At 35.7% G+C, this 27,507-nt stretch overlaps 2 protein-coding genes and 1 non-coding gene across 3 annotated transcripts; 1 reads left to right on the forward strand and 2 right to left on the reverse strand.

Annotated features, from left to right (window-relative positions):
• Window positions 1–355: 355 nt before the first annotated feature.
• On the reverse strand, window positions 356–2,460 carry LOC149018315 (cytochrome P450 CYP72A219-like). Its single transcript, XM_089154330.1, has 5 exons — window positions 2,105–2,460; window positions 1,761–1,981; window positions 1,387–1,634; window positions 872–1,259; window positions 356–781 (listed from the first exon to the last, which is right to left on the reverse strand). The coding sequence occupies exons 1-5, from the start codon at window positions 2,379–2,381 to the stop codon at window positions 356–358; spliced, it is 1,560 nt and encodes a 519-aa protein (XP_089010456.1). The 5' UTR covers window positions 2,382–2,460.
• A 4,293-nt stretch (window positions 2,461–6,753) lies between these two features.
• LOC149018316 (U5 spliceosomal RNA) lies at window positions 6,754–6,872 on the forward strand. The gene has a single exon (XR_016173309.1). It is a non-coding gene; the product is annotated as a U5 spliceosomal RNA (small nuclear RNA).
• An 18,181-nt stretch (window positions 6,873–25,053) lies between these two features.
• Window positions 25,054–27,238, reverse strand: LOC149018317 (cytochrome P450 CYP72A219-like). The gene is made up of 5 exons (XM_089154331.1): window positions 26,885–27,238; window positions 26,538–26,758; window positions 26,168–26,415; window positions 25,650–26,037; window positions 25,054–25,559 (listed from the first exon to the last, which is right to left on the reverse strand). The coding sequence occupies exons 1-5, from the start codon at window positions 27,159–27,161 to the stop codon at window positions 25,134–25,136; spliced, it is 1,560 nt and encodes a 519-aa protein (XP_089010457.1). The 5' UTR covers window positions 27,162–27,238; the 3' UTR covers window positions 25,054–25,133.
• Between the last annotated feature and the right edge of the window lie 269 nt (window positions 27,239–27,507).

A 27,507-nucleotide genomic window follows, 5' to 3' on the forward strand; every position in this document is an offset into this window, starting at 1 on the left:
TCGGTGCTAAAAGTACATTTTTTGACATGTGTAACCACAGTTCATTTGAAAAAAATTATACCAAATCATAAAAAATAAACTCATAAACCCTTTAAGGGGTTGCTTAGTTGACAAAAGACCAATATTGCCTCATAGTATGAGGTCAAAAATTAGAATTCTCTCATCAGAAGCAAAGCTTAAACTTGTATTTAAGTTATATATGTAAAAATTATCCACGTAAGGATGTAGTCAAGTTATGCGTAAGCTGACCCAAAAAAGAGAATTCATGATAAATACTTTATTGTTATATATATTATTTTGGTAATATACTGTTATACATACGACATACAAGTGAATATCATGAAAATATATGATTCTACAGTTTGTGTAATATGATTTGAGCACCATATTGTGGATGAAGGGTTACTACAGGAGTAGGAGCATGAGCATAGGATGGAGAAAGTTCAAAAGCAAATCGTTGCAGGATCATGGCTAAAGCCATCTTTGCTTCCATAATTGCGAAGTTTTGCCCAATGCATATTCGAGGCCCCCAACCAAATGGGAAAAATGAAACTTTAGTCTTTGTGGCCTTTGATATTCCGTCTGCAAATCTCTCTGGTTTGAATTCATTTGCATCTTCCCCCCAGAGTTCCTGATCACGATGGACAAGGGCTATGGGTAACATTAGTTGTATTCCAGGAGGCAAAGATATTTCTCCTAGTTTTATATTCTTGTATGTACAGCGAGCGAGTTGCAGAACTGGAGGATATAATCTCAGAACTTCATACAGAATCATGGTAACCTGCAAAGGAATAAGATTACAAAAGTTGATGAAAGTTCAAAAAAGCTATGTTCTATATTATCTGGGATCGATGAGAAAGCAAATACTTACAACTTTGAGGTGATTCAGGCCATCAAAATGGGGTTTGTTCTTTCCCAAAACTTGAAAGATCTCTTCTCTAGCGCGCACTTGCCATTCTGGATGCATACTTAAAACAACCATCGTCCAGACAAGGAGAACAGATGTGGTTTCCTGCCCTGCTAAGTAGAATAGTTTACACTCCAGGATGACCTCTTCAATTGTCATTCCAACGTTCTTCTTGTTTTTATTTTCTTGAATTTCATTATAGTTGGATTCAAGTAACAAGCCTAGCAGATCGTCATTTTTGGCCTCTCCAACCTTCATGGCCTCTTGTCTGTTACTGATAATGCCCATTAAAATGGTTCGCGCTTCTTTGAAGGCCTCTTTGATTCTTTTGTTGCTCTTGGTTGGCAGCAAACTGTATACATTAAATTTGAAAATGGATGATTGCTAGTTATTCTCGGTAGAACAGAGCAAATTATTTGAACTGCTGATTCAAGGAAATATATATAGAAATTAACTGGTAAAAAGGAGATGAATTTCACCTAAAACCAGGGATAAATGAAGTCTGCAGAGACTTCATCTGTAGCTCTGCTTGCTCATCTTGCAATTTGAAAATCCGTCTACCTTCTTCATAGGAGCTACCAAATGCTGCTCTAGAAATAATATCTGAAGTTAAATTTTGGAGTTGAGGCCACACATCCAATTCCCTCGACCCCCCTTCTGATGAAACCAATTTCTCCCATTTGCAGACCATCTCATTACAGCTTGTATAGAATGCAGACAACATTCCCTTTTAACAGTAAACAATTAAGACCAAGAATTGACAATCTATCAGCACCAAAATAGCATGGAAAAGCTATCACAGAATCTAGCTATAGCATCATCATGATCAAAGATAGAGAAGTTAATTAACAACCTTCAGTTTTTCCATATGAAAGGCAGGGTTTATAATCCTCCTGTGTTTGACCCATTTCTCACCCTCATAGGAAACTACACCGCTCACAAAATATTTCAATAGTGGACTCCCTTTGATCTTTGCAAAGTGACCAAATTTGTTGCTCGTGATATCCCTTATGAGGTCAGGATCCATGACGTACAACCTCGGAGAGGTTCCAAACCAAAAGGCAGCATTGTTACCTGTATGTTCATTTCACATATATCAGCAATTGATTCTCTTTTACACATACAAATAAGATATATATTTTGAGCTAAAATAAGAATAAAAAGACGCATGCAGGAAAGATCAGAAGCGAGACTTACCGTACTTGTGTATGGCTTGCAGATGAAAGGGAAACACACGGGGAACAATATCATGGGATAGGTTCATGGGCTTGGAGCGAGCTTCCAGTAATTGCCTTTGAATCTCTTTCAGGTCACCGAACAGTAAATTGTATGGAGTGACTTTGATGCCTTGTTCCCTGAGAAGCCTCTCCAGCTTCCTTGGCCTCCACCATATCCATTCCAACACCTTCCATCCCAATAATACAACCAAAACACAGACTATCACCGCTGAAATCAGTCCAATTCCTATTTCCATCACCACTGAAATCAACCAAGAATGAAGACCCAAAAGAGAGAGAGAGATCTAGAGAGATCTAGAGAGAGAGGGGTTGGAACTTGACTAATTCAGGAGCTCGTTGAGAGAGAATAGGGGTAGGGGTGGCATTTATAGAAGGTATTTAGGAGTCCGGATCACCGACCCCGACGGGGAGCACATATATCAGTGGGGCCCACGGTGAAAAACACTTTTTAAAAAAAAAAAAAAAACTTTTTCAACACCAGTGGGACCCACTTGGTGGGGTGAGGGGTGGGGTGCGTGGCCGACGGGCCATGTAAAGATAGGGACATTATTTGTATGGCGTATATGAGTGCATCAAACGCTATCAAACCCCAGGTCCCAAGCCTGCAACAGTAACACTATATTGTGCCGTTGTCTTTACCAACACTGCTAGATTGTTTTATCATGTGAAGATGTTATGAAGCGGGACACTAAGTATGCGTTTGGTAACGTTTCGTTCTGAAAGCCAGTTCTTATACAAAATCGTTGTTTAATGTTTCTGTGCTAAAAGACCGTTCTTTACTTGGAAATGGGCGTTTGATAAATCCTTTCTGAAAATATTTTTAAAACACTAGATAGAATATGTTAGTTTTTTTTTTTTTTTTTTTTTTTTCTTGTTGAAAAATAAGTTGGTGTTTGATAAATTTGTTCTAAAGCTTCAATTTGAACCAATTTTATCACTTCTGTTTCTGTTCTTTAGTAAAAACATCTTTTTTATGTTCTGCAAAAAGCGTTCTTTAGAACACTTTTCTGACTGGTCCGTTCTTAAAGAACAGAAGAACGAACCGTTTTATCAAAAGCCTCTAACCCATTCTTCCGTTCCCAAAGAACATAAGAACGCTTGAAACGTTTTTTAAGAACGTTATCAAACGTGCCCTAAGTCGTGCTAGTGCCTCATCTTTGCATGGTATGAAATATCACCCGATTTGAGATTTTGCCCAAATTTCGACCCCTACTTCCGGATATTTTTGGTCATTTCCCAAATTTGATGTCAATCCTAATTTGATGCTAGTATGTGGTAAATTTGAATTATTTCTTATAAATTCTACTGCCTAGCCACATTTAACATGTTACCTTCTGAGATCTAAATCATTCATAAATAATTGAAATGATTACTCGTTCACTTTGAAGATCTTATTACAAAGTCCCTTCATAATTTAAATTGTTTCTATAAATTATTTCATGTATATATTCTTTTCTATTCAACTTTGGCATGTTGACTTTTAATGACTAAATCACTAGAATATAATTGGCAAGATTGTTCATTAATCTTGAAAGACTTTGCTATAAAATATATTTGTAATTTGAATTATATTTAGTACATTAACTTTTAAGTCTTGAAATCATTGGAACGGAATTGGTCCATTGATCCAAAAAATTGCAAGAAAAAACATAGAAATCGCAAAAAAAAAAAAAGGGATGATATTGATATTTTCCGATATATCATGAGAAATAGCGAATCAGCAATATCTCACCGGATCACATATCAATGCTAGGTGAAACGAACCCAACACCGAAATCACCGAATTTCGGCTATTTTGGGCACCTTGCATCTTTGTGAGTTTGGTTAATATCCCTTGATTCCATTCTTATCCTTGAATTCTGAGCTATCTAGGATTAATTCAAGCTGCTGAGTACCTATCCTAAAAAGACAAGACATTGATTTGACTCCTGCACTTTGGAACAAATATGTACTTGTCCCACAACACCATGGGATCTCCCACTAAGCCATGGATATGATAAATAGAGTGGCATGGCCTAGACAAGACCAAGAGACATGTATGTGGCTAGACTGTCCCATAGCGACATGAGATACCCAAAAAGGCCAAAACATTGTAGTGGGGGAGTTGGCTATACCTTTGCCCTACCAGGGTTCGGCCAACGGGTCTTGCTTGCATCATGTGCATGACCGTCGAGCCAAGCATTTCAGATGATAGGATAGAGATTTTGATCGAAATTTCGATCTCGGCCGTCGAAATTCAACAGTCAAGATCGAACTCTCGACCAAGATTTCGAATCTAACGACTGAAATTTCAGCTTGACGGTTAATGCGCATGACCCAATCTTTTTCCGTCTCCAAAGGCCCAACCTTGCCTAAATTTGAATCCAATTACTAAACACGATCGAATCTAAATGTGATATCTGTCGGATAATATCCAATATGAATTCAAAGTGATCTAATGGATAAAAATATTCCAAATTCGAATGGGGTTTTAAATTCATTATTGAGTGTACTGGTATATTGGTAGTTTTAATGTAATTAATTACTATTAATAAATTTTAATTAAGGAATAATGATGTATTCCCAAATTTAAACTTTAATCGGAATAGTATCTACTAAATATCTAATTGAATTAAATAATATTTAACTTAAAATTGGACATTAAAATTCGAATTCGATCACTAATCGCATCATCTGATTCAAAAATAAATTCGAAAATATCAAAGTTGGATGCCCTTAAGCGGATATGTATAGAAATCGAATTCAAATTTTCAACTATCCAGCACATCCATACGTTAGGGATACTATGTCTAACCGATATGTAATCGATACAAACGACATAAAATTCTATATTAATGAAGGGTTCTGAGTGTTACATGGTAAAAATATTTACATGATTTTTTATTTGACACTTGTTTGAGTGGTTTTCTTTGTCTAAATCAAAATTATTATCTTCCTCATCTTTACCAAAGTATAGTGCAAAAAAGGAACCTGTTGCTATCCCTGACTCTTTCCTTGCCTCCTTGGCAAGCCATTCTTCCTCTTCGTGAATAGAGTAGTGGTTCAAAATGTGGTTGTGAAGTAATATATAAAGCTGACAATCTTTCCTTGAGTTTTGAAATAAAACTCTACTTGAGTTTTCAATATCTTAAAATGTTTCTTTAGTAAACAGTAACAACCTACTTGAGTTTTCAATATCTTAAAATGTTTCCTTTAACCCACGTTTATAGAAACATAAGAGAATAAATAGGAATAAAAGACGAGAGAGAAGAGAGGGGAGAATAAATAGGGATTGATGGATTAGTTTTTTTATTAGGAATGACATTTATACCCATCATTTTACATTTAAAAATTGTTCACAATATTGGGGGGGGGCAAATAGTGACATTTCACATGTAGAAAGAGAAAAAACCGGAAAAATTAAAGGAATTCGGGGAATATGGATAAAATTTAAAAAAAATCCGGGGGGCCATGGCCCCCTCCGGCCCCTTCATAGGTCCGCCCCTGCATACACAACAAGTAACAACCTACTAGAATGACTAATTCTCTAAAACCAGGTGACAATACTTAATGCAATAGTGGTATTCGGCTGAGCTCCATAATTTAGTTTAAGTTCTCATAAGACTATATTAGTAGAGCATTGAATGGAATCAATCAGTTAAATGTCATTACTAAGCCATGGAGAAAAGGATGACAACCATGGAACATAGTCACATCTACATTTGTTTCTTTCATGTTGATTATGTAGAAATTATAAATCAAACCAACTATCTATACACAATTAAGCAAATTTTGCATTAACAAAAATACCCTATGGGTAGTAGAAGAACAATATGGCAGATCTAGATAAAATTCAAGTTGGGTTTAATTGAATTACTTTTGTATCTTCTCTAATCATGCCCCCTCTACGGAAAAATAAGACATCAGGTAACAGTTAGCTAAAAACACATACAAAAATTAGTCAATATTAAATAAAAATTTCATATTTACAAATGGAGCACAGATACAAGGTGAAAGTGCAAAACTACCAATGGGCAATTGTACAACTTACACTGCAAAAAAAAACAATTCATACATATACTCTGTAAATTTTGAGCATTAGAAACATGACTACTTTTCCTTGAGATTTCATGGACTATGGTGTGCAAAACTGTCATAGTGAATATTGGGTATCATAAAATTTTTACTAGCTATCCTCCATAACTCTAGATTTAACTGCCTGATTTGTAATTCCAACATATATTCTACCTTTCAAAGCACTGAAAGGGATAGATTAGGATTAAGACTGGACCAAGATTAAGGGATTGCTTGATTAGGATCCGGTCAGGTCAAAGGCACCAGATGTTAGATATTTGAACCATTAGTTTTTAATTATCTTTATGTTAATGTTCAGTTTTGGGGTTTTCCAAGCCAACACCAGATTGGGATCAAATGGGCAAATTTGACAGAGTAGCTGAAATAGAATATCAATTGCTTTCTTTTTATGAGAGTATATTAACGAACCAGCCCAGACAGTGCTAGTGTAAGCAAAATACTTGATGACACATGGTCCCATATCGGCTGAAAGTGAGAACGAAAATGCTGGAGCCGTGTATATAACGAGGCATCTGTTGAATGATTAAATCACGCAGCCGTGTGGTAAGCTCAGAGCGAACTATTCTTTCGCCTTTTACTAAAGAATACCGTGTGCTTGCCACTTTCAAACGGCATACGCCAATTTTTGAAGGGTCTTTCTCTTGGAGTGGGACCCTAAAATTCTATAGTTAATGAAGTGTTCCGAGGTGTTAATTTACACTTGTTTGATGTCTAGCAACTTTCCTGTGATCTGGCTTGCAGAATGTGGTATTTGATTAACACATTTGATATTTAGAATGCCAATTTTTGAAGGCTTGAAGCAGTTTGATTGACTCACTTGCATAGTTTGATTGACTCACTTGCATGGTAGTCGTTTGATGAATTAACGTGAGTGGTTTCTTGATATAGAAAATTGTGTTAATGCAACTCTGATTGTGCCACAGAATCATTGTGTTCCAACCAACTCTTCTTGATATAGAAAATTGTGTTAATGCAATGATTGTAAGATCATTGGTTTCAACCAGGGGCGGACCCAGGAGCACTAATGCTTATTTTGTAGGGAAGCACTAATGCTTATTTTGTAGAGAAGCACTAATGCTTATTTTGTAGAGCTCATTGTTGATAATAATTTTTTTTTACAAATATAGATAAATTAAAGCCTAAAAAAAATAAAAATAAAAACATGAATTCAACCCTAGAAAGTCATACGCAAACCAAAATTTTATTCACAGAATAAAATCAAATAACAAAAATTGTAGAAGAAATAAAGAAACAAATAGTATAAAATCAAATAAAATAATAAAAAAATAGAAACGATAAATAAATTGAGAAAGAGAAAGAATACCTAATTGTGGAGAAGATTTTTTTTCAAATTTTTCCCTAACCCATACTTATAGAAAAGGAAGAGAATAAATAGAAAGAAAATATGAGAGAGGAGAGAGAATAAATACGGATTGAGGAGTTAATTTTTAATTAGAAATGAAATTTTAAATACCTAATAAGATTTTTTTTTCAAACACGTTTATAAAAAGATAAAAGAATAAATAGGAAGAAAACATGAGGAGAAGAAAAGGGAGAATAAATAGGGATTGAGGAACTAGTTTTTAATTTAGAATGACATTTATATTCATTATATTACCTTTAAAAATGGTTCTCAATATTGGGGGGGGGGCCAAATAATGACATTTCACATGTAGAAAGAGAAAAAGCTAAAGAAAAATAAAGGAATTAGCATAAAAACCAGAAAATTAAGGAACTTATAACAAATTTTAAAAAATCCGGGGGCCCATGGCCCCCGGCCCCAATGCAGGTCCGCCCCTGGTTTCAACCATGCCTTATCCGAAAATGTATTATTCTTACTAACATGTAACATATTTTTGCCATATTCTATTTCATGGTGTTTGGTATACCATATCTAATTATGTGTAACCCATGTTTTCTACCTGAATGAAATTTTTATACTACTAAAAATAAAACGTAAGTGAATTGTATAATGCGGTTGAAATCATTTAAATATGATATCGAAATGTAAGTGTGGGAAACAACCGGGGAAAGCGGGGCCCGGGGGGCTGGGCCATCTAGAGTTTTAATCCTAAAAGAAAGTTTCTTGGTTAACAAAACTATTTAATATTATAAATATTGGAGTTTCGATTTGAGAATAAAAGTAATATGTAGAGAGAGAGAGGTATAGTCAGGGATAAAATTGTGGGATAACAATCTATGATTAGATCTAATAATATTAACGATTGAAATTCTAAACATACTAATAAAATTTAAAATTTAAATTGGTAATTCATGGATCGTGACTTAGTTTTTAATTAGGATTTACTTTTTATTCCTTAAAACTAAGGGTTTAATGGTACCCATCAGATAATGATTAAGAATGACATCTATACCTATCATCTTTATCTTAAATTTTTATTTTTAATTTATGGAAGGGTGGGGGCAAATAGTGATATTTCACATGTGAAGTGAGAAAATTAAGGAAAAAAAATATGGGATTAATCAAAATTTTACAAAGTTCGGGAGCCATGGGGCCGCCACAGGGTATACTGTATAGTTACTATAAATGTATAATGAATGGGATAAGCCATTTAAAGTTAATTTATAAATTAACCTACCCAACGTTCTGCACTGATCTTTTATAGGACCTTGCTATATGTGCTATGAAACTTTCTTTTAAGCTATAAATTGATACATCACTAACGCAACATTGCATGCAGCCATCCAACTTATCCATTCTACTTTTAATTCTCCATGAAAGGATTATCATCTCTATCACCTTCTTTATTTTTGGACCGGAATAACGAGTCTTAAGTCCATTAATATGTTAAGAATAAAATATTGGGCATTCATTTGCAATGTACCCTTTTGCAATGGATACTTCTGAGTATATATTATTATGCTTGTAGTCCTTTAGGGTCTTGTTGAACCTAATAACATACAAAATAACTTTCACAAAACAAATATCCCTATAAGTATCCTAAAAGTTACAAAAACATCAATTACTAACATTTCAAATGGATACATCCACCTATAATGGACTGATCCACCAAGTAATACCTCTTGTTGTAAATGAACCAACAGATGAAACATAATGTCAAAGAATGTAGAATGAGAGATTATTTCAAGATTGCATAAAATTTTCTGCAATACTTACTTCAAGATGGTTCAAATTTTCTTTTGTACCAACCTTAACACATAGGCATCAAAATAACCCAAACATTGATGATAACACCAACTTCACATTCTTCATTGGATGTACACATATTACCACAAGAAGGAGTTGCTGCATTAAAACATGACAATCATGGCTCATTAATCTAGAAATATTCCTTCATTTACTTACACACAAAGTGATATATTTCTAGAATAAACCATTAGGGACCTTTAAACCATTTAAAGCTCTACAGAATTGTTCTTTTTCAACCTTAGACATTTTATGGCTTGCTGGAGGGATAATCAACTTGGTGTTTCCTTTTAATTTTTGTGGATGTAAGGATGACCTAATGTTCATTTTTTGCAAATCTAGTCAAGCCTCCAACTTACCCCTTTTTTTTTTTTTTTGTATGGGTCATCGGCCCCCCCCCAATTTCCTCCTCATGATTATCTTTCATATTAATGTGCCAACAGACCTCCCCTAGGGAAACTGGATCTTCAATTAATTCCAACAACGTACCAATGATATTTTCACATACATTTTTTTCTACATGTATAATATCTATATTATGGCGTAGCAGATTATATTTCCAATACAGTAACTCAAAGAATACACTTTTTTTTTCTTCCAATTAAATGGTAGTTCTTTTGTAGCAACTTTCTTCCATTTATCATCACTATTCTTATTAAGTTTTTTCCCAAATGGTGGGGATTTCACACCTTCCATTTGAACTAGTAAAGCAGTGCTTGAAAGGAGTTGTGGTGCTTGCCCAAACTCAACATGACCATTAAAGCTTCTCTTATCCCATCAAAATTTATGATTTTCCTTTAGGAATTGACGATGTCGTAGGTAACAATGTTTACGACTACGTTTCAGCCATGTTGAACTAATGTTCTTATTGCAATAAGGACATGCTAATGCTTCCTTTGTGCTTCAACCTAAAAGATTAGCGTATGTTGGGAAAGTCATTGATTGTCCATAAGAGGTATACACATAAGTCAAATGATTATTTCTTCAACGAATCATATGTGTCAACACCATCCCACAATAACTTCAATTTATTTATCAAAGGTTGTAAATAAACATTTATATTGTTTATAACCTGATTTGGCCTTGAATTCAATAATGTCAATATAAATTAAGGTTGTTTCATACACTTCCATTGTAATAGATTATAAGGCACCACAACAACCGACCAAGTGCTATGTGAACATTCATATCATTTGGAGTAAATCCATCACTTTCAAGCCCAAACCTTATATTTTGAGGATCAAAATTGAAAGATTGATGTAATTTATCAAAATTCTTCCACGCTTCTGCATCTATAAGAGGACGTATGTTTCCATCATCTATGCGTCCATCTTTATGCCATCTCATTTCAGATGAAGTTATAGATGACCTATAAAACCTTTGAAGTCTTGGTATCAAAGGAAAATGTCGTAATACTTTTACCAAAGCATTCTTCTTACCTTCATATCTAGATGTACCACACTTAAGAAGATTGTTCATTAGATGCATTTTTTTCAATATAACATGCAATCATTCGGACATGAATCAATCTTATTGTAACTGAGTCCCAAGTCCTTAACCATCTTCTTTGCTTCATATAAAGACTTTGGCAAATTATTGTGTTTTGGTAATGCTTTATTCAATAAATCCAACAACATAGAGAAAGATTTGTCTCTCCAACTGCATAAACACTTTATGTGGTATAGTGTAACTATGAATGACAATCTTGTGAACTCCTTGCAGTCTAGATACAATGCCATCTCTATTATTTCTATCAATATCTCCCATTTTTCTGATTCATGTCTTACTCCATCCATGTGTTCATTTGTGATATTAACACCATATTCTGTAAAAGTTTGACTAGGAAATGCATCATGAAGTATGTCATTCATGTTTATAATGCCTTGATCTTCTTCACCAATTACATTACATTATTCTCTATTGTTGTGGTAAATGAAGATTTAACTTCCCCATGAGAACTCCAAAACATGTGATCAGCATAATTCCATCAACTATCAAGTGCTCAAACACTTCATTTCATGTTCCTAGTCGGTGGTTGGTGCAATTTACACATGGGCATGGAATCTTCTCTCCTAAGGTTACTCTAGAAAATGCAAAATCAAGGAATTCATTTACACTAACTTCATATGTATTGCCTGCACGGAATCCACCATGTGATTTTTGAATCCAATTTCTATCCATTAAATGGTAGATCAACTCAACTGAATAACCTATCAAAATATCAGTTAAACTTCGTTCTAATACACCATAACCATGAAGAGAATATATATATATATATATATATATATATATATATATATATATATATATATATATATATATAACATACATGAAAAAACTATTTTACATCATTATTTTTCAATCCTAGAATTACATTCCTATTTTTCAGGAACAATTAAAAACAAATAGATATAAGTGTTAAGAATAAAAAGACGTTATGTTTAAACCTAAGTTTCTTGGAATGTAATCCAAGAACATCAGAATCATCTCCTTGGAACACAAATAGAAGACTTGAAAAAAGAATCCTGATCAGGCAGTCATCATGAGAAAGAAAAGTCGAAAAAATACTTCAAATTTACAAGGCTAGTGTGCCCTGCTCTCTTCATCAAGACGTCACCTCCATATTGAGCATTCAAAGTGGAATAAATTGTCTAATTATAATCGACTCCTGGATTCCCCCAGTGCACTTTGAGACACTACATGGTTCGGCACAAAATATGAATTATACACAGACCCTTAAGATATAAATTAAGGTCAATTATCGTGCATGGAAATTCTCCAATGTTCTTTTCATTTATTTTATTTTATTTTTTCCCTTTCCTTTCATTGTATCTTGTAAAGTTGAAGTTCTCTACCAGGAAATACCAAAGTTCCAGTTGCTTAGGAACGAGTCATCATTTTTCTTAGAGGCAGAGAACAAGGTCTAACGAGTTGTGGTTCATCTGATTTATGATAAATGAATAATTGCAACAAGAAAGAAATGAATAACATAGCATTCCATTTCTCTGTTGTTGCTGGGATACCTTCCCCATCACCAAGAATCACACTCTATTTTTTGAATCTGGTTCTTTGAGGTCCTATATGCATTAATGTTCCTTGTTTCTTCTTTGACATATGAGTGGTTTTTGGTTAATAAAAAATATTATAACAAACAAATTACAAGAATAACCTTGGGGACCAAATAAACTCCCCACTAGCCTCAATTAAACCAAACGTAGGGCTTGCTTTTACTTTGTAATCAATTCCCATTCGGTATATAATATCTCAAAGAACAACCACCAAGGAACAATTTGCATTAGAATCTAGAATAATCTAAATCCAATTATCTAGATCCTTCTGTGAAACTAATATTATTTCCAGTAATATTTTTTATTTTTATTTATTTTTATTGGAAAATTCACTTGTTGTATGCTTGAGTGAAGTATCATCAGAATCAAACATTAGCCAGAAAAGTTGCTGAAAAATCCCTGATGTTACTCATGAAATTGCATGTAGTTTTGAAACTAACACGACAAAGAGTAACATTAATTGGTAAACTCAGAAATCACACGTAGTGCATGCCACGGATAATTCTGAACAGTCAAAAGTCACAAACTCTGAAATCGAAGACAAACTCTCTATCTCACTCTTTTCATTATTAGATCTTGTAGTGTTTAAGTGAATGCATTAGGTCATCTTCTATTGGCAAGCTAAAGATTGATTCTGATACAAGAAAAGAACCTTCCGGGATATAAAAATGAAGTTTTTGAAATTGGGCTTGTTCAGATGTTTTCTTGGCTAATTAATTTTGTCCTTAAACAGATAACCCAAGAAGAGGCTTCTTTTTCTCAACTGGAAACGTATTTACTTGCAAGAAAGTTTATTTATTTCTTATGAGCAATGTGCCTAATTTTGTCATTATCGTCAATTTATCGCGTGATTTCAGTGCTAATTGCACTTAGCAATGAAATTAAAATACTGGCCATGCATGGACGCAGAAGGTGGGTACTTAAAATAGGGATTAAGGAGCCAGTAAACCTGCAAAAACCTGCCAAGTCCACGAGAAATGCTTCTGAAACTATGATTAGTACAGTGGAGGACCATAATTCGATACTTCGTGAACTAAATGGAAAGCTTCATAGCTGCTCTTTCATCTCACTGGTGGTCTAAAGGCCTAACTTTAGCTAAATATTAAAACTATCCATGGTGTTGATTGGTACTATTTAATCTTCTTTCTGAATAAACATACTATAAATCATGGAGAAACATAATATAAGATAGTTCTTGGACCTACTTAAGGTGTTTGTCAATACAAGACAAGCTTTGATATGTTCTTTCAAAATTTTAAAAACTATAATCTATGTTCTCACTTATGATCAACTGCAGTACTCTGCTCTCAGTTTGATTGAAGAGAACATTTCATCCAAAACATATCGGAGGAAATTCAAGAAAACTACTAATTGAGGATCAATTTGACAAATATCCTATGGTGAAGAAACAAAACATGGCTTATGCTTAACAACCCCTGCAGTTTTCTAGCCAGATAAAGCAGAACTGGTAGAGACAAGCATACACAAAAGAAAAATAAGAAATTTTGAAAACAACCACCATCATCAAACCCAGTCTACAGTAAGGCCTTCCTTAACCGTAAAACATTTGAATTCAATTTATACATAAAACACAGAGAGTAATTCAAACATTAACTATTAGTTGAAGAAAAACACATCCGGCTTGAAGTGGACCAATTCAAACGAAACCTACAAAAATAATAATAAGAATACGATATTAGTAAATCAAAGATACAACCGCAAGGCGTGTAAGTCGGATTGGATCTCTTCACTAGATCTTGCTGGTTTATGAAATTTTTAGGGTCATTATCATATGCTTTTTCTAGGTCAATAAAGTCCATATGTAAAAATACAATGTCGTATAGCGGTGATGAGCTGTACGGGACACCCCATGTGGGGGTGTGCACCATGCTGATTTAGTGATGGCGGTAACAAAAGTATTCCTGGAGGGGATGTGGGTCATGCGTGTATAGCGGCGATGAGCTGTACGGGACACCCCAGGTGCAGGGTGTGCGCCATACTGGTTTAGTGATGGCGGTAACAAAAGCATTCCTGGAGGGGATGTAGGCCATGAGGTAAGGTGTGGTGGATACACAGAGACGGGTGATTGCAAAAAGACATCATCAACGGTTTTCTTCAAGGTGGTTTGCAGAATTCAAGCCAAGGTGGAGATTGTTGGGTTTGGGTGTCTTGTATTCTGTGGATCCATGTAATTATGGTTTTAGATTGTATTTGTAATTGAAACAGAGTTTTGGTCAATTACTAGTACTGGGGTAAAATTAATTACATTGGGATTAGGGTTTTAGGTTTCCTTATAAATAGTCTCTGTGGGATAACCTATAGGCATCAATCTCTATAGGAGATTGGGGAATCAATCCCTGCATGGGATTGGGGAACCCATCCTGAGGATAAGGATTTGGGGCAAGCAAAAGGTAGCACTTTGTGGGTGTGAATGAAAGTGGTGTTAGGTTTTCTGAAATAGTGAAACTCTTTTTCTCTCTGGTGGACGTAGGCATGGTTTTTCGAACCACGTTAAATTCCCCTTGTGTGATTTGCTTGTTTTATTCCCTATTCGTGGTTGTGGATCCATTATCCCTAACAGATTTCACTGCTAATTGAACTTAGCAATGAAATTAAATACTGGCCATGCATGAACGCAGAAGGTGGGTACTTAAAATCAGGGATTAAGGGAGGACCATAATTTGATACTTCATGAGCTAAATGGAAAGCTTCATAGCTGCTCTTTCATCTCACAGGTGGTCTAAAGGCCCAACTTTAGCTAAATATTAAAATTATCCATGGTGTTGATGGGTACTATTTAATCTTCTTTCTGGATAAATATACTATAAATCATGGAGAAAAATAACATAAGATAGTTCTTGGACCTACTTAAGGTGTTTGTCTTCTTTTTGGTAAAACTACTTTAAGGTGTTTGTCCATACAAGACAAGATTTGATATGTTCTTTCAAAATTTTTATAATTATAATCTATGTTCTCACTTATGATCAACTGCAGTACTCTGCTCTCAGTTTGATTGAAGAGAACATTTCATCCAAAACATATCGTAAGAAATTCAAGAAAACTATTAAGTGAGGATCAATTTGATAAATTTCCTATGGTGAAGAAACAAAACATGGCTTATGCTTAACAACCCCCTGTTTTCTAGCCAGATAAAGCAGATCTGGTAGAGAGAAGCATACTCAGAAGAAAAATAAGAAATTTTGAAAACCAACCACCATCATCAAACTTAGTCTACAGTAACGCCTTCCTTTGACAGTAAAACATTTGAATTCAATTTATACATAAAACGCACAGAGAAAAATGATTTGCAGAAACCACAAAATTGTAATTCAAACATTAACTATTAGTTGAAGAAAGACACAGCCGGTTTGAAGTGGACCAATTCAAACGAAACCTGCAAAAATAATAATAAGAATACGATTTTAGTCAATCAAAGATACAACCGCAAGGCATGTAAGTCGGATTGGATCTCTTCACTAGATCATGCTGGTTTATTAAATTTTTAGGGACATTGTCATATGCTCTTTCTAGGTCAATAAAGTCCATCTGTGTTTACCAAAACAAAAGGTCCATATGTAGGTCTTTCTTGCTATATCTGTATCTCTTCATTAATCTCCTCTACAAACGCTTCGGTCTTGGTTTTGTGACATAAAGCCAAATTGTTCACTAAGATACAAGTGTTTCTCCTCTAGTGGGTTTCTATAACCTTCTCTAAAGGTTTCTTAGTGTGAGCCATTAACTTTATTCTCCTATAGTTATTTTAGTTATGGACATGATCATTATGTTTATAGACCGGGTAGTATCTTTTTTATGTCTATAATCCTGTTAAATAGATCAATTAATAATGCACCACAACATCTTAGAAGTTTCCACACTTTATCCGGCTTGGTGTCTGATAAGAACCCACGAATCGAATACAAAATTGATATTATTTAATTGGTAGAATAACAATGAACAATAATAAACTGGTTACAATGGTGCAGTTCACCCCCATAGCATATTGCTACCCTTCAGCCTACGGCTGCCCAAACACTCACATCTTATCCCTATTTATAACCCCTAATCAACCCTAATCTCCCCAAATCTTTCTCATTCAGTAGTAAATATTCTGCAATATTCTGCATGTCCCCAACTTTCGCTTATTTAATAGTAAATATTCTGCAAATCATTCACAATATTTTGCCTGTCCCCAAATCTCTCTTATTTAGTAGTAAATATTTTGCAATATTCTACAATCCTTTTCTATTCAGCAACCTCCTTCTTAGAACCATATCTGATTGCCTTCCCTAACTGTTGTTCGCCAAATCCAGCTTTTTTATGCTTGTGAGATACACACGAGATATGAGGGGCCTATCAATACTCCCCTCCAACAGTCTCACCTTATCCTCAAGGTAAAAATTAGGAAAGAATTTATTTGGCAATCGCACCCACTTAGCACCAGAATTTTGCCATAATTCAAGTTGTTTCATCTTCGATGGTGCCAACGAGTCCCTTTCCATTGCTACCACTATCAGCCATGGTGGTTTCGTCGGAGTTCTTGCTTCCCAACCCACCTTACTTTCTATCCGGAAAAGCCTTTGCGTCCCCCGCCTATGTTTCTCTTCTCTCTCTTTAGTGAAAAACTCAAATAAAACTTTAATGCCATTGTTCGATTATCAGCACAAGTCTGATCAAGTCTAAAATTAATCACGGCTTCATCCGCAATTTTTACCTTCATCGATCTGCTTCCTCTTCCCTGTGATTACGTAGCATGGTTGTCTTCACTAATGTTGATCGCTATTTCAGGATTGTGCAAACTCAAAATTCGTTTTGAGTTTTTGCCATAACCAAAATCTATTTTAATGGCTTCTTGAAAACTCACCCAAAGTAAATTCCAACCAAGATCTATCATACACCCAATCCAGCACATCTCCTTCCAAATGTTGGAGAACCACACTCAACATTCTCTCCTCCTCAATTTGGTGTTCCCAACAGAATAACAACACTTCAAGAAGCCATTCTTGCACATTGCCTTTGCCGAAAAACATGAACAATCCGGTGTCCATCTATTCTTGCTAATCATCATGCTCTGATACCAATTTGATAAGAACCCACGAATCGAATGCAAAACTGATATTATTTAATTGGTAAAATAACAATGAACAATGATAAACTGGTTACAATGGTGACAGTCACCCCCCAAAGACATTGCTGCCCCTCAGTCTACGGCTGCCCAAACACTCACATAAATAATCCTTATCGGCTACTCACATTTTATCCCTATTTATAACCCCTAATCAACCTTAATCTCCCCAAATCTTTCTTATTCAGTAGTAAATATTCTATAATATTCTGCCTATCCCCGAATCTCTCTTATTTAGTATTAAATATTTTGCAATATTTTGCAAATCATTCACAATATTCTACTTGTCCCCAAATCCCTCTTATTTAGTAGTAAATATTTTGCAATATTATACAATTTCTGTCAATCTTTCTCTATTCAGCAACCTCCTTCTCAAGACCATATCTGATTGCCTTCCCTAGCTGCTATTCGCCAAATCCAGCTTTTTTGTGCTTGCGAGATACACACGAGATATGAGGGGCCTATCAGTGTCTTGCATGCTTTCATTTTTCTTAAGGTTTTTCTAGGGTTCAGCCATGTTAACATTTCTTACATTTCTATGATGTGGGCACATGCAAGTATATAAATAGGAAAACAAAAACTTCTAACCGGACTCTAAAATTGAAACTGACTTGCAATCAAACTCTATCCTCTATTCTTACATATCCTGCTCAGAAAAAACATGATAAAAGATATAGAGACTAACTTAAAGCTGCTTCTTTCCCTTGTTAGACCAAAAACCTGAGTTGGAGTGAGTCCATCTGTTTTGGGTTTCCAAAGCCTTCCATGTTGGTCTAACTAGTCGAGTGCTACTGCATCAGCTTTGTGTTATAGTCCATTTTCTCCTTCTAGCATTTCATAAACAATAATATTACATGCAGAACATTGTTGTTTCCTAAGGTCTTGGCTCTTTCTTTTTGTTAACTAGCAGGTTGAAACCCGTCTTCTACCTTCCTTTGTACAATCTTTTCTTCCCCTTTCCGGCCTTGGTTAATGAATTTATCCATTCATCCAAAAAACATCACATGCAGAAATGTCACCTTCCTTCTGCACCTTTAAGCCACTTATACTGTACAAATATCATGAAAAAAACCTTAGTACAAGTCAAAATTTGATCACTTATTTTTCAATGATTTTGTCCTAAATAATCATCCTCTATAACCACTGATATCTGATTACTGTTGTACAATGTGATTTCTACTTAACCACTTATTTTTCTAGTGTTCTTTTTAACAACAATTATAGCATTGTTTTTAATGTCATTTTCACAGGACTTCAGTGCAAGCATATGTTTGTCTGATCAAGGTAAATTATGAAATTTTCATTAATCATGTGGTTAATTGGATTTAATTGGAATATTTTATATTTTTGTGACATTCGAATTGGATCAACCTTAGCTGTAATCAACCCATGTTCTAGAATTAAGAATGGTTTAAATGAGGCTGAAGTGGACTAATTAAATGAATAAATAAATTGTAGTGGTTTAAATGGATATGGGTTTGGTACCAAATAATGATGTTGGGGTCAGTTGGTTCAATTAATTGAATATCTTAGTATTAGTTTAATATTTAAGTAGCTCTACATGGAAGTGGGACCCACATTAGATTATGTCTTATTGAATAGCTGAACCATAAAAGAAAAGAAAAAATTAGCTGAAACCATAGGTCAAGTGGGTTTAATTAAATGAACAATTAAGAAATTTATTGGCTTTAGTTGAGTATTGAAGCAAAGCATATAAAGAGCAACAATCCAACTATTGAGATTACGGCTCATCTTGCCCCACCCGTAAAGAGGAGAAAATTTTGAAAGGGAAAGAGTGCTAGAAAAGAAGTGAAGAAAGGAAGAGTTGATTTTTAATGCACTTGGGCTAATAATCTTGTGATATTTGTTTGATGAATATGTTAGAGATTGCTTAAAGCATTACATAATTTTATCTTGTCCATTTCTAACAAGAAAATGGAGCATTCATTTCTTAGTGGATGAGCGACATGTGTCCATAAATCAGATCCAATGGTTGAGGTTATATTTGGAAGATAGAAAGTTTTGTATTTTAATTTAGTCTCAACCCTTAAGTCTAACCTAAGAACACATGTTGCTCATCCATATCCATTTCCTTGTCAGAGATGAATAGGATGAAAACCCCACTCAAAGGTGATGACAAATTTGCAGCATGTAAAATGTTATAGGGCCCATTGCTTTCTGACACAGGCCACCACCTAGTAGGTTGTGGCTCATGTTCAGAATTTTGAGCTCTTCGAGATGATTGGTTGTGGGCCCCAACTATTTGGAGGTCTTGTTTTGTTGTTTTGGGTGCTTTTGGGTATAGGGGCATTTTGGTCTATGTCATTGAAATGGGGTTTTCACCTGTATTTGTATATATACTCCCTCAATAGGTTGAAAGAAGGTAGAAAACGATTAGGTTTATATTATGCTTTTCTTCTTCATAATGAAACCATTTGTGCTTCGCCAAGGAGGTAACCTTTCAATGAATCATGAAAATATTGTTTTGATGCGTGCGGTTTCGAGTAGCTTTGGTGACACTAAGTATCTAGTTTGGAATGCCCAAATTGTTGCTTCAAGTAAGTATTTATATTTATTTCACTAAGAGAACAATTGTATTAATTGAAAAATGAAAAAAGAAAAAAAAAATACAATACAAGTTAAATGACTCAGAACATATTCGTTAAAGATAAATAAATAAATAAGCTGACTTCGAAACAAAACCTATCATCTCCCACTTGAGAAAGAGAGAGTACTAGTTCATATGTGCAACCACACCCTATGCAGTGTCTATTCTACCTTGGAAAAGCTTTGTACCTTCTCTCATCCATTGATTGGAGCAGGCCATCACGGTACATGTGAAGTAGCAAATCTGTCAAGGAAGTTAGAAAATCCTCTATTAGATTACATTCTAACAATGAGATATTTTCCACACCGTGTTGTCAAGGTATGGCCTCAATGCATCCCAAAATTTTTGGGCAAACAATGGCGCTGAACAAGAAACACCAAAACATCCAAATCACTTTCTATCCACAATGCCAACTTGTCACACCCCACCTCGTCGGATCTGGACTCACCCGAATATCCATAAGGGTGATAACACTACAGGATCAAATTCACGGCCAATCCATAGCAACATAATACCACATAGCATAATCCAAGAGCTGAAAGTATTTAAATATCAAATTGTTATTACATTAATCCTTAATTCTTAATCAAAGTTAATTACAATCCGAAAATATAGTTAAAAGAAAGTAAATGTTCAACAATGGAAGTCTAAATGTTTTCAAAAAGGATTAAAAGTCCAAGTAATGCCATTGCCTAACAAATAAATAAAGAATATAGGTAATGGCAACTAAGAGTACTACTTTCTCCAATGATATCTCCAGAGCATCAGATGGGCTAGACTCCATAAGCACAGTCTATACAGGGACACAACTCTCCATGTATTTCTATGTCCTTTCACACCAGTCCCTCGTAAGACTCAACCGGTGGAGGACCTTCCAAGTAAAAGGAGTCTTCATAACCTGCAATAAAGTCTAAGAGAAAACACATTTAAATGAATGAGTTCCACAGAACTCAGTGAGGTCAATATAATCATACATCGTGCAACATTCACACGCATTCATATGCAATATAATTATAATGAAAAACTATGATGATGGTGATGCATATTTGACCCTAGACTTCAACGAATGTAATGTCTATGGTAGATATGCATTAAGTTACAACACCAGCCTCTTTTGGGTGGTTTTTTCACTCTCCCTCACAACACTCAAGCCGTCTTTTGGGTTCTTGGCGAGAATGGGTTAAGTCACATGACAACATGGCTAGGGATTAGGTCTCCACTCTCTCACCAACACCATTGGGTCTGAAAACTAGTGCTTGTTAGGGATAAGTCTAGCCTAATGCAAAGTCAACTACATCTCATGCTACATGTGATCCGGATACCTTCCCTCGTGCCTAGTGCCATTTTGGTCCGCGTATCCTTTTCACCTATGAATGTTATTCCTCATGCCACTCAAATTGTATTTTGGACCACCATTATTTAACCCTATGGTCATCCACTTATGTTGGGGTGGTTGCCTCTCATGTCTCCTCATAGCACTACAACCGTACCCTAATATATGCAACCCGAACACTATATGATAACTGTGAAATCCCTCACAACCCTAACCCGAAAATCTATATTGTAGGTTCAAAAATCCGAAGTGCAGGAAGAAAACAATTGTGGGCCATCCAAATTGAACCCATTGGATCTGACTTGGAATCAATGGAAGTAAATGGAGAGGATGCTAAGATAGAAACCTTGTGGATTTTGGAAGAAGATCTAGCTTGAATGATGATGGTCTTGGTAGATGGACTAAGAGTACAGCAATGCCACAAGTGGAAGGTCCCGAAAAACTAGGTAAGACCCTTTTATAACTTGGAAAAGGACCCAAGAGGAAGATAGAGCTTTCGGTGGACCAAAGTACAATTTTGACCAAAGAGGTATAGGTTGGCAACTTGCCTTGGTCACCCCAAGCGACCAACCGTAACCGGCGCAGAATTGACATTCTTTGGAAATTAGGTTTCTAAAGCCCTATTTAATCAATTTTCATTCTAATTAGTGCCGTTGTGTCATAAGGCTATCAGAGAACATCAAAGGCACTCTAGAGCTCTCTCTCCAAGGTCAAGGAAGATTTTCAAGTATCCGTGAAGTTTTCCAACCGGCGATTTTTCTTTTACAAGGTTAACTATCATTATCTTTCTTCTAGTTCTATATTCTCTATTGTTTCTACCTACTATAGAGATCTTGAAAGTCTTAAGCTATTGTAATGACCTACTCTTCCATTCTTTTAGTTCTAGAGTGAATCTCCATTCACTCTATTTCTTCCATGAACTTCATTGTATGATTTCGGTAAAAGCCTAGCATGAATCTATGTGATTGTAATCCTCTTTGATTAGTTTGATTTCCAATCCATGCTAGATCATATTCTAAGTTGTTTTCAAACCTTATTCAACTATGCTCTTAGTCCTAGAGTGAATCCCCATTTTTTACGAGCTTTGGAGCGTAAGTACTCCTAAACATTTCCCAATTAATTGTATAACTTACCTTGGGCATTTGAGTCCTCTAGCATCGATTTTCATGATGCCAAAATCTCATTTTTTTGCCTTTCAGACTGACTTTTTCTCTCCTCTTGAACCCAATTAAAGTGGCTGGGTCTTCTTCTAGTCCATACAACTCCATAGGTTCGAGTTCCAAACTCCTTGTCTCAAATCAGATGGTCCAAAGTTGCTTTCTACTAGAACTCCGTGTTTGCGGACTTGAAACGATTGGTTACCAGGTTAGGATTTTAGTGGATTTTACATCCTCCCCCACTTAAAAGAATTTCGTCCTCGAAATTGACATACCTGAGGCTCTAAAGATGCTTGGATACTTGGCTCGCATCTCATCTTCTTTCTCGAGGCTTCCTCTGAAGTATGGTTCTTCCATCAAATCTTCCCCAATGGTACGGTTTGATTCTGAAGTTACATGTCCTTAATATATATTGAAGGAGAAGATGAAAAGATTTCTTCAGATCCATAAAAGGTACCTGATTTTCCTTTTTCTACTGATAATGCTTTGATGCATAGGGGAAGGTTGTGTGTGCCAGCAAATGAAGAACTTAAGAAGGAAATCTTAGGTGAGGCACATCAACCACTTCTTCAACATTTAGGGCAGAACCAAATGTTTCCCAAGGTGAGTTGCTCTTCCTCTGTGTATCTTCATCAAAAAGAAACCCTAACACATCCTCAAGTTTGAGAGCATTATACCCTAAAGAGTTACAACTATAATCAGACTCCCAACTATCAAATAGACTAGACAAAATTACAAGGGCTAAAACCTCATTGTCGAAAGTAATTCTTGCGGATTTTGAGTGACTCATGATGGTGTTGAAATCATTCAAGTGCTATTGCAAAACTTTGTTTCAAACTTCTTCATATTCAATAATCATTTTATTAGGAATACCTTGTTTGACGCTGAGGGTTTTTCATAAATCTACATTAAGGCTTTCATCTCATCCTTTGTGGTCTTCTCCTTGGAGATGTTGAAGGCTACCGACAGTGACAGTGAAAGATAGATCACCACCAAGGCTTTCTGATCTTAGTACCTCTCACTTCTTGTTGTCCATATCTTAAAGCTAATCTTTCTTCCCACCGAGTGATAGATTAAGATCTTTCTGATATAGGTAGTCTTCGATCCGCATCTTCAAAAATCCAAAGTTTGAACCATCAAACTTCTCAATCCATAACTTCCCTTCTTCTATCATTCCTCCCACATGAAACTATGGCTCTGATGGCAGTTGTTAAGACTAAAATCGAGGAACAATCACACAGCGAAAGAAAGAGAAAAAAGATCAAACACAAAACACAAAACACAAAAGATTTTATGTGGGAAACCCTCAAGGGTAAGAAAGTTTACAGAAGAGGAAAGTTAAATATTTATACCAAAAACCCTAAACCGAAATATAATCAACACCATCCATATCTCAGGGTAACTTGGGCTGTCGGATGAAGAATTTCTATGTAAATCAGGTAATCTGGGTCGTGCGAGCTATGTTCCCCACGGAGGGTTGTCGTCCCCTGCCACCCTCAACAATCACACAGAATCGGGCCCACATACATAACAACGTCCCCCATTTAAGAGAATGGGGAAATCTTGTTATATGTAGCACCGTATGGATTCTGTCAATTCAAATCTAGGAGAACCCAAATCGTTTCAAAACCTAAAATAGAAAGTCACGTTAAAGGATGATATTTAATGCCCCCCCCCCCCCCCGGCCAAACCTCTATTGTATTTTAATATCAAATTAACCAACTTGTCACAGTAGGAAAAATATTGTTGTTCTAAGGGTTTGATATTTTGCCAAACCTCACAAGGGATCTACTCTGTTAAAATGTTCCAAGGCTCTTTTTGGGGCCTAAATGCACCAGGTCATGTTCAAAATTTCAAGTTCTTTGAAGTATTGGTGGGGGCATTAAACTTTTTGGAGGAAATTATCTAGATTTGCCACATGTCCAATTTCGATGGCTACAAGAAAAAACGTGAAGTCCCCCCCGCCCCCGCCACACACACAAAAAGAAGAAGAATAAACAGAAATGTGAAGTTAAACTAATGAAAATGGACAGCTCAAATCTTTATTGTTAACTTTTGAATTGTCACAAACATCTGTTACAAGAATAAAGATATTCTCTCCTTCGGTGCTAAAAGTACATTTTTTGACATGTGTAACCACAATTCATTTGAAAAAAATTATACCAAATCATAAAAAATAAACTCATAAACCCTTTTGGGGTTGCTTAGTTGACAAAAGACCAATATTGGTTTATAGTATGAGGTCAAAAATTAGAATTCTCTCAATCAGAAGCAAAGCTTATACTTGTATTTAAGTTATATATGTAAAAATTATCCACGTGAAGATGCAGTCAAGTTATGCATAAGCTGACCCAAAAAAGAGCATTCATGATAAATACTTTATTGTTATATATATTTTTTTGGTAATATACTGTTATACATATGACATACAAACGGATATCATGAAAATATATGATTCTACAGTTTGTGTAATATGATTTGAGCACCATACTGTGGATGAAGGGTTATTACGGTAGTAGGAGCATGAGCATAGGATGGAGAAAGTTCAAAAGCAAATCGTTGCAGGATCATGGCTAAAGCCATCTTTGCTTCCATAATTGCGAAGTTTTGCCCAATGCATATTCGAGGGCCCCAACCAAATGGGAAAAATGAAACTTTATTCTTTGTGGCCTTTGATATTCCGTCTGCAAATCTCTCTGGTTTGAATTCATTTGCATCTTCCCCCCAGAGTTCCTGATCACGATGGATAAGGGCTATGGGTAACATTAGTTGTATTCCAGGAGGCAGAGACATTTCTCCTAGTTTTACGTTCTTGTATGTACAGCGAGCGAGTTGCAGAACTGGTGGATATAATCTCAGAACTTCATACAGAATCATGGTAACCTGCAAAGGAATAAGATTACAAAAGTTGATGAAAGTTCAAAAAAGCTATGTTCTATATTATCTGGGATCGATGAGAAAGAAAATACTTACAACTTTGAGGTGATTCAGTCCATCAAAATGGGGTTTGTTCTTTCCAAATACTTGAAAGATCTCTTCTCTAGCGCGCACTTGCCATTCTGGATGCATACTCAATACAACCATCGTCCAGACAAGGAGAACAGATGTGGTTTCCTGCCCTGCAAAGTAGAATAGTTTACACTCCATGATGACCTCTTCAATGGTCATTCCAACGTTCTTCTTGTTTTTATTTTCTTGAATTTCATTATAGTTGGATTCAAGTAACAAGCCTAGCAGATCGTCATTTTTGGCCTCTCCAACCTTCATGGCCTCTTGTCTGTTACTGATAATGCCAATTAAAATGGTTCGCGCTTCTTTGAAGGCCTCTTTGATTCTTTTGTTGCTCTTGGTTGGCAGCAAACTGTATACATTAAATTTGAAAATGGATGATTGCTAGTTATTCTCGGGAGAACAGAGCAAATTATTTGAACTGCTTATTCAAGGAAATATATATAGAAATTAACTGGTAAAAAAGAGATGATGAATTTCACCTAAAACCAGGGATAAATGAAGTCGGCAAAGACTTGGTCAGTAGCTCTGCTTGCTCATCTTGCAATTTGAAAATCCGTCTACCTTCTTCATAGGAGCTACCAAATGCTGCTCTAGAAATAACATCTGCAGTTAAATTTTGGAGTTGAGGCCACACATCCAATTCCCTCGACCCCCCTTCTGCTGAAACCAATTTCTCCCATTTGCAGACCATCTCATTACAGCTTGTATAGAATGCAGACAACATTCCCTTTAACAGTAAACAAATTAAGAGCAAGAATTGACAATCTATCAGCACCAAAATAGCATGGAAAAGCTATCACATAATCTAGCTATAACATCATCATGATCAAAGATAGAGAAGTTAACAACCTTCAGTTTTTCCATATGAAAGGCAGGGTTTATAATCCTCCTGTGTTTGGCCCATTTCTCACCTTCATAGGAAACTACACCACTAACAAAATATTTTAATAGTGAACTCCCTTTGATCTTTACAAAGTGACCAAATTTGTTGCTCGTGATATCCCTTATGAGGTCAGGATCCATGACATACAACCTCGGAGAGGTTCCAAACCAAAAGGCAGCATTGTTACCTGTATGTTCAATTTTACATATATCAGCAATTGATTCTCTTTTACGCATACAAATAAGATATATATTTTCAGAACCAAAATAAGAATAAAAAGACGCATGCAGGAAAGATCAGAAGCGAGACTTACCGTACTTGTGTATGGCTTGCAGATGAAAGGGAAACACACGAGGAACAATATCATGGGATAGGTTCATGGGCTTGGAGCGAGCTTCCAGTAATTGCCTTTGAATCTCTTTCAGGTCACCGAACAGTAAATTGTATGGAGTGACTTTGATGCCTTGTTCCCTGAGAAGCCTCTCCAGCTTCCTTGGCCTCCACCATATCCATTCCAACACCTTCCATCCCAATAATACAACCAAAACACAGACTATCACCGCTGAAATCAGTCCAATTCCTATTTCCATCTCCACTGAAATCAAACAAGAATGAAGACCCCAAAAGAGAGAGAGGGGTTGGAACAAGACTAATTCAGGAGCTCGTTGAGAGAGAATAGGGGTAAGGGGTGGCATTTATAGAAGGTATTTGGAGTTATAGTTGTTTATTTATTTCGCTTTTTGGGCTGGTGGGGTGAGGGGTGGGGTGCGTGGCTGACGGGCCATGTAAAGACAGAGACATTATTTGTATGATGTATATGAGTGCGTCAAACGCTATCAAACATGAAACATTCCAGCAAGCTAACCCCAGGGCCTAAGCCTGCAACAGCAACTCTCTATTGTGCGTTTTCTCTACCAACACTACTAGTTTTTTTTT

The sequence above is a fragment of the Hakea prostrata genome, chromosome 4 (assembly GCF_041222555.1).
Source record: "Hakea prostrata isolate BN-2017 chromosome 4, UWA_Hpros_2, whole genome shotgun sequence".
NCBI classification, from domain to species: Eukaryota; Viridiplantae; Streptophyta; class Magnoliopsida; order Proteales; family Proteaceae; genus Hakea; species Hakea prostrata.